This window comes from Astatotilapia calliptera, chromosome 18, assembly GCF_964374335.1.
Source record: "Astatotilapia calliptera chromosome 18, fAstCal68.1, whole genome shotgun sequence".
NCBI classification, from domain to species: Eukaryota; Metazoa; Chordata; class Actinopteri; order Cichliformes; family Cichlidae; genus Astatotilapia; species Astatotilapia calliptera.
In genome coordinates this window covers 11874956-11895481 of record NC_137439.1, presented here as the reverse complement: position 1 = coordinate 11895481, position 20526 = coordinate 11874956, and the positions used below count along the sequence as shown (strand labels likewise).

General features: G+C 41.1%; 1 protein-coding gene across 4 annotated transcripts in view; it reads left to right on the top strand.

The window, feature by feature from the left end:
- Positions 1 to 292: 292 nt before the first annotated feature.
- The window catches only part of LOC113011062 (protein tyrosine phosphatase receptor type M), a 161067-nt gene continuing 140833 nt past the window's right edge, over positions 293 to 20526 (top strand). For 3 of the 4 annotated variants that reach the window (XM_080293329.1, XM_080293328.1, XM_026150433.2), the window contains exon 1: positions 294 to 702. In XM_080293329.1, the coding sequence (XP_080149455.1) occupies positions 630 to 702 (73 nt within the window). In that variant the 5' untranslated portion in view covers positions 294 to 629. Of the gene's footprint in view, positions 703 to 20526 lie in introns of all 4 variants that reach the window. The other variant, XM_080293327.1, reaches the window with a different exon arrangement.

Below are 20526 nucleotides of genomic sequence, written 5' to 3'. Positions count from 1 at the left end.
GAAAACGGTGTGACATATGTGACATATGACTTTGTTTCCAATATTCTGCTTATAAAATGTTCAAGGTTAGTTTTTGACAAAGGTCTTATCGTGTCAGTATTTAGCTGTGTTATTAAATATAACATATTTATCCATCAGTCCGTCTATTATCTTGAATAAGTAATTAAAAAACAATTAGAAAATCAGGCTAGTATTAACATGGCTAACTACCCCAAAGTATCACACTAAACTAACTTCAGTCTTCGCAGCTGTTCCAAATAAACCAATAAGAGGCACAGTCGGAGGTGAGAGGAGGGGACATCCTCGTCTGTCCTCTCACTCACACGTGCCCTCTACTGGCCAGACAGCGCGCACACAGCCGCTGCTCTCCTGGAGCTGCCGGACCACTCAATCCAGGCGTAATTCAGGAATCAGGACTCACTCACACATTCCTCCTTCAAGTGTGGAGCAAGCCGGCAAGGAGCAGCCGTGTCGGCGACAGCCTCCACTCACTCCGCGAAGAGCACGCGAAGGGACTTTAGATTCCCCACTCCTTAAAGTATAGGTGTAGGATTCAAGTTCCAGTAAAGAAAGAAGAGTTGCCAGTTAACCCCTCGGCTGGGGGTTAACGCGACGACGGCGGTGTCGACATGGATAAAGTTATCAATTGCTTGTTTGCTGCATTAACCCTGCTGTTGTCCGCTCGAGGGGAAGTTTTTAAAGGTAAGGACGATTACCTGGAAATGTTTTTCAGGTGCCGAACACATGCTTGGTCTTTAATTGTGCCACAGCCGGGGCACGGAGTAGAACTGATATGCGGGTAAAATGAGTTCAAGCACTATTTTGTGTCATAGTTTAGTTGCAGTTTGAAGCCTGTTGTGTGTCTTTACGATTTTAAATCGAGGATAAGCTTGAGCTTGGAAGTAATGCTATATGAGAGTGGCATTATATCAGACAAGTGAGCTTGGCACACAAATACTCCGTTTTTGTACAATAAACAGAACGTCACCGTTTATAGCGGAAACACTTCTATAGAAGCAGTAGTTGTTCTCACCATCCCCGGTGCTTGTGTGCGCAATGAGCCGGTGCGCCACGGAGCCACTCCGCTGCATTCGGTGGGAGAATTTACTAAACCACAAGTTAAAGGAGTTCAGTGTTTGTGTTTAACTCGAGCTTGAGAAGTTGTTGTCTAACGTGATTAACCTCAAAGGGATTCGCGCACTACAAGTGTCACCTTGCGATGTTGGTACGGCAAAGCGTTAAGCTAAACGAGACCTTCTGTGGTCGTTTGACCGTCAGTTTAATGTGAACTTCAATTAAAATGCCAAAGTGTCCATCTAGACATAAGTCACACTCAGTACAATGTGCGGTTTCGTGTCCAAAAGACTTACTGTGGGTAACAGTTTGTGCGTAAAGCACCCTTTCTTGCCAAGCTCATTTAGCGGTTTGCAGCCTATACGCGCAATTAAACTTCTGTGCATAGCGTCAAAGTCCATACACCTCTACTGCAGGTCATATAGAGAGTTTTGTCACGTTTTCTGTGCGTTCCTTTGCTTTCCTACACGCTAAAGGAAATGATCTGCACTTAACAGCACTGTGCGCGCCACACGTCTCCTTTCTAAACGACATGCGCTGCAGAAACGAACAGTTTAAGTTATTAAGAACTCTTTCATTTGCACGCGGTCTGTTTTTAAGTGCAAAGTGTTTGTTTGTTTAAAATTATTTTTTATTTGGAGTTCATCTTGAATTCTGACGGATTTGCCTATTTTACTGTCTGACCGGTTTGTGATTCCAGCTTCCACATAGGTACAAAAACTGCACACCACCTCAAATTAATCCCATTCATTCAGTTCTTAAGCTAATGTCAACTGCAATAAGTCTATTCAAAGCTTTGTGTAAGGGAAAAAAGAGTTCAGGCATTAGTACCAGATAGATATGTGATTTATTGGAATTACTGAAATGATGTGGCAGTCTTTCACCTTCAATATAATGACCATAGGTTGCCCAAGGGGACTTAACATGCAGAGACTAAATTAGCCTCAACAGGGGTCATTTTTGCTGTCTGCACAATGGCATTATCTATGCGGGAAAAGGCCCATTAGCCCATATTCATGCCAATCAATGAATGGACAATGAATGTCCAGTGTGCGAGTGTTCCATGCTGGCACTGCAATTAGAGCCGCATTTGAAAAATCTCATAAATAAATGGAACAGTCTGATTTGTATCTTTGAATGTCTTTGATTGTGTATACTGTTCTGACTCTGAATCGGTGAGTGTGCTGAAGTTGTGTGATGTGTGGTTTCAGTTATATTTGGATGCTGGACTTCAGCAGATTCAACACACAACACATTTTTCAGAGAGCCTGTAGGGGGCAGCATGGTACATATATAATATGATACCCAGATGATGACGTTAAGCTGCTCAAGAGTGGAGGACAACAAGTCAGATGGATCAGGATTCAGATATACAACTGTTTGTGTAAGCACTTTGATGGAAGAAAACGACTTTGCAGTCAAATAACTACTGATTTACTTTATTTGGTCAATTTTGTGTATGTGTGTATTTGTGTGCAGCTTTTTTTTCCTCTAAACTGGAGATGTTGCTCTACTCAGAGAATTGCAGAAGTCTTATTAGGTATTTTATGATAAACAAATAGCTTTTATCAAGCAAGACCAGCACAGTGGGTCAATTTTAGTGACTGGGAACTTGCTTACCCTGAAGCTCAAAGTATTCCCAGTCCATTTTTCTGTCAGGTTTATCAGTCTTGCCCGCTGGCAACCTCACAAATGGCAGATTTATTGGAGTGGGCTGCACTGCAGGTCTCCCAGTGGTGCTGAAACCATCGATAAATGTGCTCCTAATTGCATGAGTGTGTGTAAATATGTAAACCAGGAAGAAATCAATTGGATGTATTTTACTCTCTGTGGCTTGGTGACGGATTAGCCACACACGGATGGAGATGTAGAGGCTAAATATGAGCCTGAAGATGAGGCGGGAGGCATTTGTTATGGGGAGTATGTGATAACAGCTCGTGTGATAATTAGATCACTGAGGTAACCAGAGCACCGGTCGACTTCAGTGCACAGTATCAGCACCTCGTGACTGTGCAGCCTCAATTCGATCACAGAGAGCGGCCCTTTGGAAGTCTTTTAATTTAAGCATTTCAAAACAAAATCCATAATCAGAATTCCGCTGTATCATTTTCACCTTCTTCCTTCCTTGTGCACCTGCACATCTGTTCTCAGCAGCAGAGGTAGAGATGAACTGCTCTTTTCTTCTACTCCCTCCTTGTTGCATTCACAATGCCCACCGGATGCTCTAGGTTCAGAGAGAAAGCAAAAAAAACAACACTATAAATCACTTGTTGGGTATGGCTAGTGCTTTTGTTTTCTACATTATGAGGACAGCTTTTTTTTTTTTTGCTTTTTTTCCAGAAGGCCTGGCCTTTGCTATCTATACTCTGTCTCTGGACCAAGCACATTAAATTCCAGAGAGCTGTGCGCTTTGTTATGTTTACCACCTTTTCCAGCAGCCATAAAACTTGCCTTGTTTTGTGATAGGGGTGAGCCGTGTGTTGAGAATAATGTCTATGCCTGGAGAGTAAAGCTGTAGTTTGTCACCGCAGAGTGACTACTGCTGATAGCGTCCTGGTTGACCGATCCTGATTGCCATCCAAGCTGTGACTAAGGAGTAAAACAACACATTGGCTGCTTGAGAAGATAAACAGCACTTCATTTGAAGTCTGGCAATAATTTAGATAGTTTTTCACTCATGAAGTGTTTCTTCTCCCCCCCCCCCCCCCCCCCCCCTCTCTCTCTCCCTCTCTTCCAGCTGACTCAGATTTAATAGAGACTTTTCCGAAAGGTGTCCTGAAGGATGGCAGTTTCTTTTGTGTGAGCCAGTGGAGAATGAAATTAAATATGCATGTGATTTTTTTTTTTTTTTTTTTTTTAATTTATTTATTTTTATTTGATGGCTTCAACCAGTGTTGGAGGAGGCGAGAGAGAAGGGGGAGAAGAAGAAAAAAAAAAAAAGCTGCGTGGTGATTGATGATAGTACAAAGCAGAAAGTGAGGTGTCTACATTCTTCTGTAACTTTGCTTTTCAGACACTTTTATTATGATGATAATGAAGGCGGTAGAAACACATGGATTTACTGAAGCTGTTCAAACAATGTGGGTACATGTGTGACTTCCCAGAAAAGGGTCTGCTGAGTTTGTCAGCAGAGCTGTCTTATGACTGATCATGGCTGGTAGACATTGGGGAGGATGTGTCACTTTAAAAACGAAACTTTAAGAATTGCACATATTAGAGCTGCCATATAGACACTATTCTTAGACCATCATTTAAAGTGACTGGATTGACAGTAATGCTCAATTTTTTTTTTTCTGCTAGATAGAACATACTTTTTTGTTTTCTGTATAGAATTTAAGTACCTTATTTACATAGTATCCTGCTGCGCTGCTAGTCATTCAAAATTCAATAGTTCTATTCTTAAAAAGAAATGTAACCCCCCCAAAACTTCTACTGATGTCTTTTTTTCTCCACAGATTACTGGGCTATAGACATCAGCATATCTCACCAGAATGCAGTAATCAAGCCCAACTACTGTGCAAAAGAAAAACAAAACAAAAAAACCCCACACTTGCACAAAACCCATCTAATGCATTAGCAAGAAAGGCGAAGGTCTAATGTCAGGGACTCCAAAGAATTTCTAGACTTTAGAGCCAAACCTGGAGTGAGCAGTACACAGGAGGTTATGCAATACTTGCCACTCTCATTAGACCTATTATCAGAATAACAAAATACTGAAGTGAAGAAAGGGCACAGAGTTTGACACATTATTCAGCTTTGCTTATTCAGCCTCTGTTCTTTGGAACTTGCCAGAAGGCATGCTAGAAAATCAGTGTCTGAAGGAGGAGACGTCAGTGCACTGAAAAAGTAAACAGCATTTCATTACAAAGTACTTCCCGACTTGTGTTTAACATCACACATTGATAATGCATAGCAGTGCACGGAGAGCCAAGGGTGAACCTAACTGGGGGTGCAAGTGCAGTGACTGCTGTGGAAACTGAATTGCAGATACTTCCTCATGCATGAGGAAATCTGTGTTGTTGATTATGGTGGTGTTATTTACATGCATACTGCCTCTTTGACACTTTGTTGTCTAGACTCTGTGTGTCACAGTTATTTATGTTTCTAGTATGCAGCACTGCACACTTTATAATCTGGTTTCTTGGCCTTCATTAAGCCTGAGGAGACGGTAGCACCAGTATGTTGTTACGTACGAAAACCAAAAGGAGTTGGCTCCCTTCTGATCTGTGCGAACTCTTAACACTTACAAACTGCTGCTATGATTTGTTCCCCTTTAAATGGCATCTCTTTAGGGTACCCAGGCTTCTTTCTGAACTTGGTAGACTAACCTTCAGAGCACACTAAAGGTGCACGTCATTGTGCTTTTGGGTTTTTGTTTTGGTCTCCCTGAGAGAGTTCAGAGCTCTTATAAGGACTCGTGTAACTGAAGAGTGCAACTGCTATTCATAAGCTGGACTCTGTATTCTGTTACTTGTTGACTCAGACTTGCTTTGTTTTTTTTATCTTGTATATTTGTGTTATAGGATTTTATAATTGTCGTTTGGTGTACTTTCTTGGTAAGGTCTCTCTCGAAAATGCGATTTTAACCTCAAGACACTTCCTGGTTAAGTAAAAAGAAAATAATCTTGAAACTAAAATGAGTTTGGGTACAGGTTGGGAGTGTTAAGTAGGGTTAGAAAGGTGACATTTTAACTTTACTGGCAACATACTTCAGGCCATTAGACATAAAACCTGTGATTTTGAACTTTGTGACTCTCAGCTGAAGTTTAGGCATAAGTAAATACAGCTATGATAAATTTCACATGCACACCAATTTAGGCACCCTAAGACATGCAGAAGAGAGTATTAGGAATAGGGAGCAAAGAACAACACTCCAATTTGGACGTCCTCATCTCATTTGGTGCACTTGGTGCATTAGTCATAACAGCACAAGTTAACATGCACTTAAAAAAAAGAAAAAAGAAAAAAGTGATGTCATACTAAATCCTCCAAATGCAGAGTAGAGGGCTTATTTGAAGTTGCCTGTAGCAAAGATTCAACGAATCCTTAAAATCCTCCTGAAAAAATCTGTTTCTTGTATACAGGGAGTACAGAATTATTAGGAAAGTTGTATTTTTGAGGAATAATTTTATTACTGAACAACAACCATGTTCTCAATGAACCCAAAAAACTCATTAATATCAAAGCTGAATGTTTTTGGAAGTAGTTTTTAGTTTGTTTTTAGTTTTAGCTATTTTAGGGGGATATCTGTGTGTGCAGGTGACTATTACTGTGCATAATTATTAGGCAACTTAACAAAAAACAAATATTTACCCATTTCAATTATTTATTTTTACCAGTGAAACCAATATAACATCTCCACATTCACAAATATACATTTCTGACATTCAAAAACAAAACAAAAACAAATCAGCGACCAATATAGCCACCTTTCTTTGCAAGGACACTCAAAAGCCTGCCATCCATGGATTCTGTCAGTGTTTTGATCTGTTCACCATCAACATTGCGTGCAGCAGCAACCACAGCCTCCCAGACACTGTTCAGAGAGGTGTACTGTTTTCCCTCCTTGTAAATCTCACATTTGATGATGGACCGCAGGTTCTCAATGGGGTTCAGATCAGGTGAACAAGGAGGCCATGTCATTAGTTTTTCTTCTTTTATACCCTTTCTTGCCAGCCACGCTGTGGAGTACTTGGACGGGTGTGATGAAGCATTGTCCTGCATGAAAATCATGTTTTTCTTGAAGGATGCAGACTTCTTCCTGTACCACTGCTTGAAGGTGTCTTCCAGAAACTGGCAGTAGGACTGGGAGTTGAGCTTGACTCCATCCTCAACCCGAAAAGGCCCCATAAGCTCATCTTTTATGATACCAGCCCAAACCAGTACTCCACCTCCACCTTGCTGGCGTCTGAGTCGGACTGGAGCTCTCTGCCCTTTACCAATCCAGCCACGGGCCCATCCATCTGGCCCATCAAGACTCACTCTCATTTCATCAGTCCATAAAACCTTAGAAAAACCAGTCTTGAGATATTTCTTGGCCCAGTCTTGACGTTTCAGCTTGTGTGTCTTGTTCAGTGGTGGTCGTCTTTCAGCCTTTCTTACCTTGGCCATGTCTCTGAGTATTGCACACCTTGTGCTTTTGGGCACTCCAGTGATGTTGCAGCTCTGAAATATGGCCAAACTGGTGGCAAGTGGCATCTTGGCAGCTGCACGCTTGACTTTTCTCAGTTCATGGGGAGTTATTTTGCGCCTTGGTTTTTCCACACGCTTCTTGCGACCCTGTTGACTATTTTGAATGAAACGCTTGCTTGTTCAGAATCAGAATCAGAATACTTTATTGATCCCTGGGGGAAATTATTTTTTGTTACAGTGCTCCATTTTAAACCAACATTAAGACAAGACAGACAATACGCTAACTAAGAATAGTACTATATATATATATATATATATATATATATATATATATATATATATATATATATATATATATATATATATATATATATATATATATATATATATATATATATATATATATATATATATATATATATATATATATATATTAGTTCGATGATCACGCATCAGAAGCTTTGCAATTTTGAGACTGCTGCATCCCTCTGCAAGATATCTCACTATTTTTGACTTTTCTGAGCCTGTCAAGTCCTTCTTTTGACCCACCATGCCAAAGGAAAGGACGTTGCCTAATAATTATGCACACCTGATATAGGGTGTTGATGTCATTAGACCACACCCCTTCTCATTACAGAGATGCACATCACCTAATATGCTTAATTGGTAGTAGGCTTTCGAGCCTATACAGCTTGGAGTAAGACAACATGCATGAAGAGGATGATGTGGACAAAATACTCATTTGCCTAATAATTCTGCACTCCCTGTATTGTCAATATTCTGTTTGGTACCAGATATAATGGATCTGTTTGATACCTTTTCTGCCCTAATGGAGAGCTTGTAAAGACTGAACATAATTCCTGACAGGCATCTCTGCTTTTTCTGGCATCATATTTCAATTGGCATAAAATGCTTTCCAAGCAAAGACCCCCGAATGTCAGCAGACACTTGGTGGTGGTTTTTTTTTGTTTGTTTGTTTGTTTTGTTTTGCCTTTTTCTGAATTGCAGTTAAATTCACTTCTAGCATGTTGTGGGTGGGTTTTGGCTTCAGGTTGGTTTTCAGTGAGGTGGCTGGATGACTAAGTGTCTCGTCAAAAAATACCACTGTTAACCATAAAAAGCTTTCTTGGAGCTTTCGCTGTATGTTTAGGATCTGCATTGTCTGAACACTGAATGACTGTGCAACAAAAAGACTATGATAGATATGATCATATTCATTTTGAAAGAAGGGTAAAGCTCCAATTAAAGCTGGATGCATACTGGGGGGGGAAAAAAAAAAAAAAAAAAAAAAGAGTTTGAGGTTAAACCATTGGAGTATGCAGCCAGCACAACAACAAACACTGCACTGTAAGTATGGGAATGAGCCCTTTGAGTCAAAAGAAATGGTTTAAAATCTTGGATCGCAAAGTCTACCAATATGGTTCATCATATCCCTGGAGTACCACTCCACACTCAATGATTAGCTGTTGATTTGCAAGTGATTTTATTTACATTCTTGAGAGGCACTAATAGTTTGAAGTTCATTCTCGAGGCGACTGATGTGGCAATGTTATCTGGGAGCTCTGCAGCGGAATGATAATGCCTTGAGATGTAACTGTGTGAAGGATGCCGGACAAACAGAGATGCTCTAATTATACACAGCTCCTTCTTCAAATGAAGAGGATAAAAGCTAATGAATCGCACACAGGCCAACACAGGGGCTGCCTAATGAAGAGAGAGTGAGAGGCAGAGGGGCGAGTATTTGTGAGAGAGTGTGTGTTTGTGTGTTAGGGATGCTCGAACAATTCTGTGATCTCATCACCATGTCTTTAAAGAAAAGAAAATCCTTGCAGGAAAAACAACAACTTACTATGCAGCGGATCATGTTTACACAAGTCTGCATTCGTTGTAGGTGGCTCGGAGAATCCAGGCACTCTGGAAATCTTCACTAATTAATGCTCTAAGGGTCTCAATTGTTATTAATGGTGACGGGATGGAGGAGGGGAATGAGGGAGGAGTAGGAGAAGCATTTTAAATCAGGACATTACAGTGTGGCTGCTCAATTGATCATTAGGCCTTTTTTCTCTGCACGAGCACACAGGGCGTCAGCTCACTTTTACTCATTATCTTCAAAACAGAAAGTTGGCTCCTTGTGTTGTGAGATTCCAGTCTGTCTGTGACAAATGACTGGCAGTCAGGTGCAAGCGGTTCTACGCTCAAATTGAATTGACCTCAACCCGGGCTCATCCTTCACCTATCTTCAAAATCCGCTGTTCAATCAGCATTGTCGCCTATAACCCGGGGGTTATTATGTGAATCGAAATTGATTCTGATAGCGCTCGCTTTGATATTTGGCTCAGGTGAGCGTGCGGCCTTGACCCAAAGCCTGAAGCTTAATTTCACGTTTGCCAGATAAAGCGCCCGCCGCTCCTGCTTTGCTGCTGCAGTCACGTCGTGGAGAATGTGCAAAGTTTCTTCTGTAATTTCATGAATAACTCAAGTTGCCTCTTTCATGGGAAAGTGCTCTTGCTAACTTGGAGGAGACTCCGTTTCATGCCAAAAAGCTGTCTGTGTAGGCTGCTGCTGCTCGCACTCGTGGTGGTAGTGTAGGTGATGGCAGTGGGAGGAGGACGGGATGCTGCTACTGCTGTTTCACCTTGTCTCCTTTTATTTATTAGGATTCTGTCAAGGCTCAGGCAGTAGGCAGGTGTATATCCCTCCTCCTCCATTCCCCGTCTGGGCCTTATGAGTATAACCAGGGGCAAAATTCTCCATTACTGTCAGTCTGAATCTGTTGCTATCACATTAGCGCACGTCATGCAGTCATTAATGCATTAGGCCTTGTTTGAGTGCCAGTTATTTGCATTGGCTTTTACAATGTCTATTTGCCCTTGTGCTAAAAGCTGCCTTGGCTCAGCCTATTGACCATTTAACTGTTCAATAATGAAGCGATCCCTGAGGATAAATTTGGCCTTGTTGGTAGGCTACGGTTGAATAAGGGTATTAGCTTGTGGAGGAAAAAATAAGAAAAAAAAACCACACTGCATATATTTTTATGGGGTTCTGAAGGGAGACCTGTAGCGAAATTAAACTTCTATTTACCTACTTGCAGAGACACCCCTCTAGCATATCATCGCACCACTAACAGTCAAGTACACTATTATCCACCCTTATCCTCCACTTCTTCCTCCCAAAGCAGAATGTACCTGATTATACTCCTATCGGTCACACTCTGGCGCCTATTTGGAGGCTGTTATCTGTTTGCGGTGGAGACTCCTCAGGGAAGCGTACAGCCGATAAGAGACTGTTGTTCTGTAAACAACCCTCTGACCTCCTCAGGCTGGGCTTGGCTCCTTTTCAAATGGGTCTCTTTTGTATTGGCCTGAAGCTCAAGTCTTCGCTTGACCGATTCCCCAGGGGAAAGTTTAATGGCATTACTGTACGCTCTACACCACGCAGGGTGGTCACACTGGAGCTGTCAGGGCCAGAGGGGGTTGGTGGTGGTGGTGGGGGGGGGGATTGTCTGTGGCTTCAAAAGAGCAAAGAATGAGTGAGAATAAACAGCTGGAAAAGATGTACTGCTGTCTCTTGCTCAAACATCAGGAAATGAGGATGATTGTGTGAATGACCCCTGTATGCCCCTGAGCTTTGTGGAACTGGAATTATCAGATATCCTCGTTGTGTTTTTCATTTTTTTCCTCTACTGTCAGCTGCAATTTTTGTTTTTAAGCAAGGGGCAAACCTCCAATGTAAAAATCTGATGTGAGTGAAGTGTATTAATTGCTGTTCTCGGGACGGCTTGGTTAAGGGCAGCGTGACTGATGACAGCTACATTTCTTGCACTTTCCTTGTTTAATATGCCGACATGCCTTAACAAATAATTCACTGGAAATCAGTAGCCCATGGCTGCACTGCAGCAAACTGTTGTACTAAGTCATTTTGGTGTTAAATACTGCTTCATCGACACGACTATTGAGACACACAGCTGCAGGGCCCGTGTTAAAGACGGAGCAAACACAAAACAATAACTGGAAAAGATGATGCTTGGCTCGAAGCTTGACTCCCACCCTGTAATCAGAGTTTGCCACGCTAAAGAAATTACAGGGCACCGGAGTCATTAGAAGTGTGGGGGAAGCTTCGCATTGCAAACGGAAACAAAGTTGAAAACACATGTTTTTGGAATAATGCACATCTGAATAAACAAACCGGTGAAAATCTGACAAGTTGATTGTAATGATAGTATGCTGCCGGCCGGGAGGATAAATTCAGTGAGTGCGACGTCTCGGAGACTTACTGGTATTGGAGCAAAAGAAGGAGTAATAATTAATGCGGAAAGCCTCAAGCTTGAGTTGGTTTTTCAGCAACGTTATCATCAATCCGACTGCCTCGGTGTCATGAATAGCACTAGACTTAGAAAATAATTAGGGGGACATGTTTATTATAATGTTAAGAAACCATCATATTAAAGTGAAATGATTTTAATTGTTCAGTTTAGGATTTTACTGTAGATTGTCTGTTTCTGTACATTACAGCTTCAAGCGATACAACCAAAAGAAACACAGTGTGAATATTTGTCTGTTGGGTGAATGTATTATGCCCACTGAGGAAACTAACATTTACCAAAAATTTTATCTTTTCCCTTCTCTACTAAGACTTTGAGCAAATCCCAAGGCTATGTGAGGATTTCTCTCTTGCTATTTCCAGATCTCTGAAAGGAACAATATTCACAATGGGGAAATGGTTTTGAACATCGCTTGTAGAGAAATTTTACAAAGAAAGATTTTGGATGGGGAAGGGGTAGCAAAAATATCTTTTCCTGTTCTATTACCCTTTAGGTTTGTTTGAACTATATCGTTACTTTCTTGTGTGTAGGCATATTAAAAAATTTGTATATATTTGTTTTGTTTTTTTATAGGTTGGCTACATCCTAGCTAGCTAGCTACAGATGGGTAGCCATATTTGAGCTATAATAGCTACATAACAACAAATGAAAAGATGGGAAAATAAACCATTGCATATTAAACTTTGATATCTGTAATTTATAATGCGGGTAGGTCTATTTTTAGTTTTGACTGTTTTTCCTACAAGTTCTTGGTAAGTTGCTACCTATTTGTTAGCATGTACCAATTTAGTTATTGGGGGTAATAGCTTCAAATTATCATTGCATTTCAAGAAAATTTGTAATGATTACATTTCTGACCATATAGAAACATGATTCTGAGCATTTTTGTTTAACCCCTTCGCGCATAGTGGTCACTTCAGTGGACAGCTATTCAAACTTGCACATAAACACAACACACAGTATGAATTCATGTTGTCCTCCTAAGTGGACATGTTTTAAAAAAACAAAAACAAAAAAAAACACTATTTGAGAAGTACATGTTTGGGAAAAAAAAAATACAAGTTCAAAGACCTTTTTTTTTTTTTTTTTTTTTTTTTTTTCCATGCCTAAAGATGAATAAAAATACTTAAAAAAATCCTGATTGTGAATCTGCTGAAACAAGGTGACAGCAGTGATGGCATTGTCGTACAGTGATTATGACACAGCATTATATCTAGTGACACAACACTCTAAGTAAAAGAATAAAATTTTAAACGAATATCCTCACATGTGGCTCTCATTTTTTCTTAGAAAGAAAATTAGGTAAAAAAAAAAATCTGCTAATTTATTTTTTTTTCATTCATCAGGTCCCAATCAGCCCAAATATCAAAGAGAAATTAAAAATGCATGCCGTGGAAGAGTTCGGGTCTTAGGAGGTTAATACAAATGCCATTAGTGATTCTGCTTGTTGGTCCAATTGTTTAGCATGCTGAGTATGAAGTGTGAAACTGAGAAGAGAAAACCCGTGAGTGTACTAGATGTACAAAACTGTGCTGCCACGACTTTATCTCCAATGTTTTGCAGTTCTCAAATTTTTGGTTTGCAATGAACTAGACAAACTGGTGTCTGTTCTTAAAAGAAACCAGTTTATGATTTCTATCCCAAGTTTGTGGTTTACTTGTAAATTGAGTTTTCCCTGCAATTTGCCTTAGCCTGTTGACTAAAGTCCAGCAACAGGCTTTGGTGTCTTACCGTAACTAGGCAAATGTAGTCCCCATGTTTGCATGAGGAAAAATTAAAATCAGTTTTCATGAACTTGTATTCTGCTACAGTTAATTAGCAGAGCTCACTATGTTTCTTACTGTTTTGTGAGCCATGATCAGCTTGTGAAACTCCCAAAAGCAGATCAGCAGATCTTGCATTCAATCCAAGCTGCTCATGTCCTTGACTAGTGGTCAAGGAACTGTCAGCTTTATGACTTGGTTAAATAATTTATTGTCTGTGGTAGAATGACAATGACAACGGTAGAATGTCCAAATAATTTTCTTGTAGTATATCTACTTTATCCAACTTCATACTGACATGGACCGGATGCCACTGCATACGCAATAGTGCCCTTAGAGAAAAGAGTGGACCAAATGAACGTGAGCAGAATTAAATGTCGATGTCAGTGAATTTTTTATGTGACACCTATGCCTCCATTGGACAGGCCAGTGCGTCTCATTTCTGGAGCAGCTCCACAGCCTTATTTAGTCACTGGGAAGTTGCAGTGGCATCAAACGGTGGCCTGGTAAGGTAGAAGTGCAAAGTCTGGGTTGTGAGGATGAATAATTCACTCCCATGAGCTCAGACTTCTTGCTGTGAGACTAATATTCAAAAGCACCTGTGTATCTGAAAATCTTCCACCTTCAACCCACCAGGTTCCTTTCCCTGGGGGGAAACTTCAACCTGGCGTTACCCCAGCTGTGCTTTCTCCAAACTGCCAAACTAACAATGTGTAGCCTGGAAAGCTACAGAAGAAATACAGAGAAGTGTACAGTTACTGTTGTGTGAATGGACTCTGAGAAATACTGAGAACCATAATGAGTTTTGGGTGTACAAATGTCAATCCTTTTTTTCTTTTTTGTATTAACAGAAAAATAATGAATGAAAGAAAAAAAAAAAAGATGATATCTACCAAGTCTCTGGTTAGATGGCCCCTGATTGAACTGAACATCTTAACAAAGTCACATCACCACACGATCCATTTTAAAGCTTTCTGGAGCTGGTCACATGTTCCCTGTTAGCACTCTGAGTTGTCATCAAGATTAATGCCACACGATCACAATCTTTGAAACAGCTGAATCTAACGGTGAGAGTCTTTTTCCCAAAATCAATCACGAATTTGAAACCTGAGAAAAATGTTGCTTTTTATTGTTACATTCTTGCATTTAGGAATTCTTGCAAGAACTGCAGCTACTGGCACAATTTTAATTGTCAGCTGCCCTTAAATGCACACAATAGGCTGCTGTTGATGAACTTAAACATTTTATTTTTCCCTTATTGGCTTCTATGTCTAGCAATGGTGTTCTGAAGCTGTCTTGACTTTGGTTTGAGATCAGCCCTCTAAATTTTTCTGTCTGCTTATCATTTCTACATTTCATCATTCAGCCTTCATTTCTGTAACCGTCTGAACAAAAGGCATTCAGAGGTTGACAGATCTTCCACATCCAAGTATGCGTGCATGTAGGCGTTTGTGCGTATAACACTTACACTGTGTTTACAGCGTGTGAGTCTGTGGCTGCTCACGACGTCACACGGTCTAGTGCATGGCAGGGTTGGTATTTTGTGCCTTTGTGCCTTACGTGTGTGTGCTGTGTTTTTCCTCCTTGTCCCCTGTGTGTCAGGTAGTATACCCATCTCAGGCTTATTATCAGGGTGTTACAGAAGGCGGCAGACAGCAACGCCAGTGCCTTAATGAAACCTAGGCCTTGGCTAATTGGTGACACTGTGGCGTGAGGGAATGAGAGAGGCAGTAACCAGACTGGAGGGATGAGAGGAGAGGACAGTCTGGCCCTCACACTACTGAATTAAGCCTGTCATGTTCATTTGTTGAACACACAGGAGGAGAGGACACCGACACTCTCCTGATCAAAATCCTGCAAATGCAAACCTCCTTCCTGACCAGAGATGGCTCTGGTAACCTGGTAACTACATTTTCAACTGGGCAGAGTTATTCTTTTTCAATCTTCTCCTTTTCATTATACCTTGTCAAGTCTTTCATTATGGCTGTTATTTCAGAAGGGTCAAGTTTGGCAGGAATGACCCATAGTCCCTTTTTGTTTGTGGTGCTTTATCATGAATATGATCAACCTAAACTGACTCTGTAAGTATAAATTACTGAGTCATGAAGACTTTATTACTCTTCAGTGTTGTTTTTTGTTTGTTTGTTTTTGGGTTTTTTTTTTTCTACATTAAGTAAATTTAAAAAACCTGAACATTTTCAGCTCTTTCCATTGTTTATAAGACTTCATTTTAGCAAATGCAATCGCTGTTTTGTTGACCACTTTACCTGCATGCAACCAAAGCCTGATCTGATTAATGGTATTTGAATACAAGAGGAAATGCAGACAGAAACCAGAAATCTTTCAGAGCCCAAGAACTTTTATCTTGCCTACATATTCTGCATAATGATAGATCTGTTTAGAGATTAAGTGAAACCTAATGTGGCATGCTCGCAGCACTGAAGAAAAATGCGCAGTAACATGTCTTTGCAGAAACAGTGCAGTGATTATTTTACAGACTGCTTTCAAATGAACTAAATTTTTACACGTCTCAAAAGAAATGCAAATATCTGCACAAATGGACAGAAGAGGCAAGTAAATGTATGTGTGGTGTATAATTACTTTATTTCTTCCCAAAATCTGGATTAAGCCACCCTTTAACCATGTGCTGGATAATAGTGCCAGGGGTTGTCTGTAGTGCTTCCTGTCTTGCTCTGGGCTGACTGTCTGACCTGGCTTCCTTGCGGAGAGCCAGTTTGGCTCCCCAATGTCCACAAGAGCTTGAGGGCTCCTAGCAGAGTGTCAGAGCTGACCTTTCTCTGTTGGTAGGAGGAGTATTGTACAGCCGGTTTCTATCTGTCATGCCTCCAGCAGTGTTTATATCTCAGGAAAGACCACAGGGGCCTGCTCTAATGTTATGTTGGTGCGAAAGGAAACGAGGTACAGTGTGCGTTGTATTACTCAGTTGGTCTCATACCGATACTGATGGGTGGTACTTGCTTCATTTATTTCTTGCACAAATCATTATTTGTCATCGAAACTCAGAATTATATAAGCCATCTAAAAGTTCATTAAGAAGAATGGCTTACTTTAACATATCGCCAGCAGTCCATTAAGTTAAAGAACTAGGTACAGAAGCAATTTCATTCCAGCTTACGAAAGATTAATCCTAAAACTAATAGGTGTTTAAATTCCAGTTTATCCTTTATCTTCCCTGGTCCACATCTGAGGCTAGGCTTATTTTTCCTAAAAGATTGTGATTAAAGCTCTGGAAGGGCTGACCGTGTTGTTTTAGACTCTACATGTAATGACCTGATCAAACATCCCCCTGCGCTCATGGGCTGACAAGCATCACAACAAATCAGGTTTCCTTCCACTTCACTTCTCTCCTTCTGACTCAAGTGACAAACTTAGCCCAAGTCTATGATCTGGCTGTCTTCAACCATGGGGGGGGAGATCAAAGAAGGCAAAAAACATTAGCATAAAAGATTATGTATGAGTTGTAATTAGTGACTGCCTCTGTAGTGACAACAGAAAAATATGTGGTTTTGGCTGGAAGATGAAACGAAGGTGGGGTGAGGCTTATAATAACCAGGTCTGAGCTTTAGCGCCACAATTTTAATTGAAGAAATCCCCAAAGATTGTCCAGCTTTTCCAGGAGCACCTGACTCAGAAAAGATAGATTAGGATTGGTCTTATTAATTTTTCTTAAATGCATTCACGCGCATTTCATTTTCTCCAAGATAATTAAAGTGTGTTACTTTGACGGCTGGCCTCCTAATTTCATATGCCCAAGTGTACCACTGCAACCCGGGCAATGCATATCTTTTAAGAGCACTTCCCACCACTCCATCCTGTGAAATTAGGTTATTTCCTCCAGATTCAATTCAAAATCATGTATAGTTGTCATATCACATCAAGGTAGTACATTGTGTTTCAGAGTGAGTGATGCAAGATTATTCCTTTAGGCTAAAATTGATTTTTCTTTTTTTTATCCTCTCCGTTCTCCACTCTGGTACAGTGGGTTGCCATATTTATTGCATGTGGAAAATCTTTCTGAGGATGTGTCAATTGGCAACACTGTAAGAGAAATCTTTTTAATGTGTCTCTGCTACAGCATGTCATTAGAGGCAATTTCCCTGCCACAAAGAGGGTCAGCAGAGGGGGTCACATTGTTTTTGTGTGCTCATTGGACCATTATCTAGAATTGGGGAAGAAGACAATTTTTGAAATCTCACTTTAATCGTTATAAGTAGCTTGGTGAGGTGGAAGTTCATCTTGCACACTTGTAAAGAGGTACTATATTCAGAAATTAAATAGGACGCCCTCTGATGTGTGCACCTTATCTCATACTAATACTAGCACGCACACACACATGCGCACTATGGAGCACTTACAGAGGCTTATCCTCTTGTGGGAGGAGCTGACATTTACTCTGTAAAATTCACCTTTGGTTTGTGCCTGGATTTATGATATCACTCTTATCTAGATTCCATCACAATTTTTCATTACTGTTGCACGGTACCAATGTGTGACTTTCTCTCACGGCTCTTCAAGATTTGCCCTCGGAGTAACGAATGAGTTGACTGAATAGTTCAGTCAAAGTCTGCAGTATGAAATATGTTCTGTTTGCATTAGGTCTGCAATGAGGCCCCACACGATGGTGTTTGACTGGATGCCAGGCAATCCGTTGGCTGCAGTGGTGAAACATTTAAAACCCTTCGCTTAATTAATGTTTCACCCGAGTTGCTCCAATTCTGTCAATCCCTAATTCCAGGAGGGATATTATCCTTTGCCAGCTAATAAGTTTTTAAACATCTTTTCAATTTACTTGGGAATATGTAGTGATTTGCTTAACATCTTTAATATATCTACACTATTAATCTCACAGGAGAAAGTCGGCAGCAGCAGCTGTCTTGCAGGCTCGATTTTTTTACCAGGAATCTTTTTTTCTTAGCTGTAATGTCCATTTTCATTCATCTTCCGGCATCACACAAACTTAAGAGCACTATCCTTGGATATAAGCAGTCTCTCAAACACACAATATACCGAGCACAGTCTTAGATTCATAGTTTGACAGCATATTTGTTGCAAGAGAGAAATAATCACCTGAACTGTCCTTAGATTGTGTGGTTCTTTTAAAATGAATGTCTTGTAAAACATTTCTCCCAGTTTGGGTCCAGAGATGGGCTGAATTCCAGCCCAGTGGGCAGGAATGATGTTAATGCTCACTAATGTTTGGCAGCACACAGTCTCACACTCGGTATCAGTAGTAATGAGGAGAACACTTGAAAAACAGCAAATTCCTCCAAACGCACCCTCTATTAGACAAATCATTTTGTTCTTGCTTGGTGTGCTTGTGCTGAACAAGTGATTTTTGGTGCCAACAAAACAATGACAAACTTACCAGAGATGTCTTAAATGATACCAGGCACAACAGTAATCCCACATTTTGTACTACTTCCATAATACTGAAGGGTGGAGCTGCATAGTTTGCTTTTTTTCTGCTTTAAGAAAAAAAAACACGAGCCAGTGTGACCTGATTTTGGTAACAAAATCTTAACATTTTTCAGGTAGCAGAAGTTTCACAAGCACAAGTGATCTGAAACCTGAAATGAAATTTTCAGAAACAAAAAAACAAATACTTGGGGTGAAACTTCCAGCAACATAGCAGAGGAAACCACCCATGTTCCTTGCATGCTTTTCCTCACGCTTGCTGTTTCTGTGGCCCGAGGACATTACGTGTGCCTCTCGAGGCAAGGCATCTCCGGTACGGAGACAGATCTGCGGAGACAGGGAACACTTGCAAAGACTGATACCCCGGCCAGGCGCCTGCTGCCATTTAACAGTCTCGCATTGCTTTGATCTGACATTTGCGTTTTGCCATCTCTCGTCCAAGTCATCACCCCAGCTCTGCTGCTGTCGTTTTAAACTTTGTATAAGGAAAGACATGCAAAGTCTACAGATGATAGCAGATAAAGAGTACTATTCCAAAGCACGAATGAAGCCTCTAGCCTCGCAGTATATATATGTCTTTGAATTGTCCTTCTTGTGCAGTAGGCCAGACTTTGGATTCTGCAAAAAATGTGATGCAGCCTTGCTCCCAAAGGAAAACACTGAGCCTGATGAGTTCCCGGCGGCCAGGCCAGGTGCTGCTTTTGGAGTCGTGGGGCCAGCGCAGATCTGTGGTGTCATGGGACGGAGGATTGACATGATAACATACCCGTACCGGCTCGCTGCGCCACCAGGCAGCACGGCCACACAGCTTAATCCTCTCTCCACGAGGGCAGAGCTGAAACACTCATCCTCTCCTCGCTCAATTCTGTCAAAACAAGGGGGTTTTGTCAGCCATGAGGGGCGTTGCATTCCTCTCCGTCCCTGCCAACGGAAGCACTATTACTGCCTGCCAATGCCCCTGGAAAAAAAAAAAAGAAAATATATCCAATATGCATATTATTCTAATACTAGCCGTCAGTGCCTGGAATTGCTCTGCATGATAGCATAATGAATGCAGTGCCTTGTAGGTTTCTACATAAAGCTGTTTTGCCACTTGGATGAATAATTCATACTAGCCCAGAGGCAATGAATCAGCCAGGCAAGAACTAAGAAAATTAGCTACCAATTAGTGTTTATTTATGGGAATAGTGTGTTTTACACTTAATCCTAATGCCAAAGAATGTATGTGCAAAGTACAACTTTTGGTGACCGCTTTGACCTTGATGACACAAATGAGCAGAAGAAAAGTGGGTTTGAAAGTTTGATGAATCAGATGACCCCCATGTCTCTGTTGCCTCCCCCTCCCCCCCGTTAGGTTAGGTTATTGGACTCTCTGACTCCTGTCTCAGCCAGCCTCCAGACATACAGTATCAGTCGCCCTCTCAAAGCAGATTGATTTAATCTCTCGACACATGATGTGTAAGGGACTTTGTTGACGGAAGGGATGCGATGTGAGGTTTTGATGCTGCCACCAGCGAGCTAAACCTCTGTCTCCTTGGAGCGTGCAGCCCCCCCGACTTCCGCCATCTTCTCCGCCAAGCCACCCCCCACCCCACCCCCGGCTGTTCTTAGCCCAGCGCACTGGCAGCCTGCCCAGATACATTGGTAGTCGTTAGTTGTCACTGGAATGATGTGACACGTCGCTCTGATTCGCAGGGACTGTTGTTGAAAGTGATCGTTCCTGCCAAGGAGAAGCCCTCACCACGGATAAATGGACACTGAACAGCATGTGAACAGAGAGATAAAAATGGCAGAGAGAAA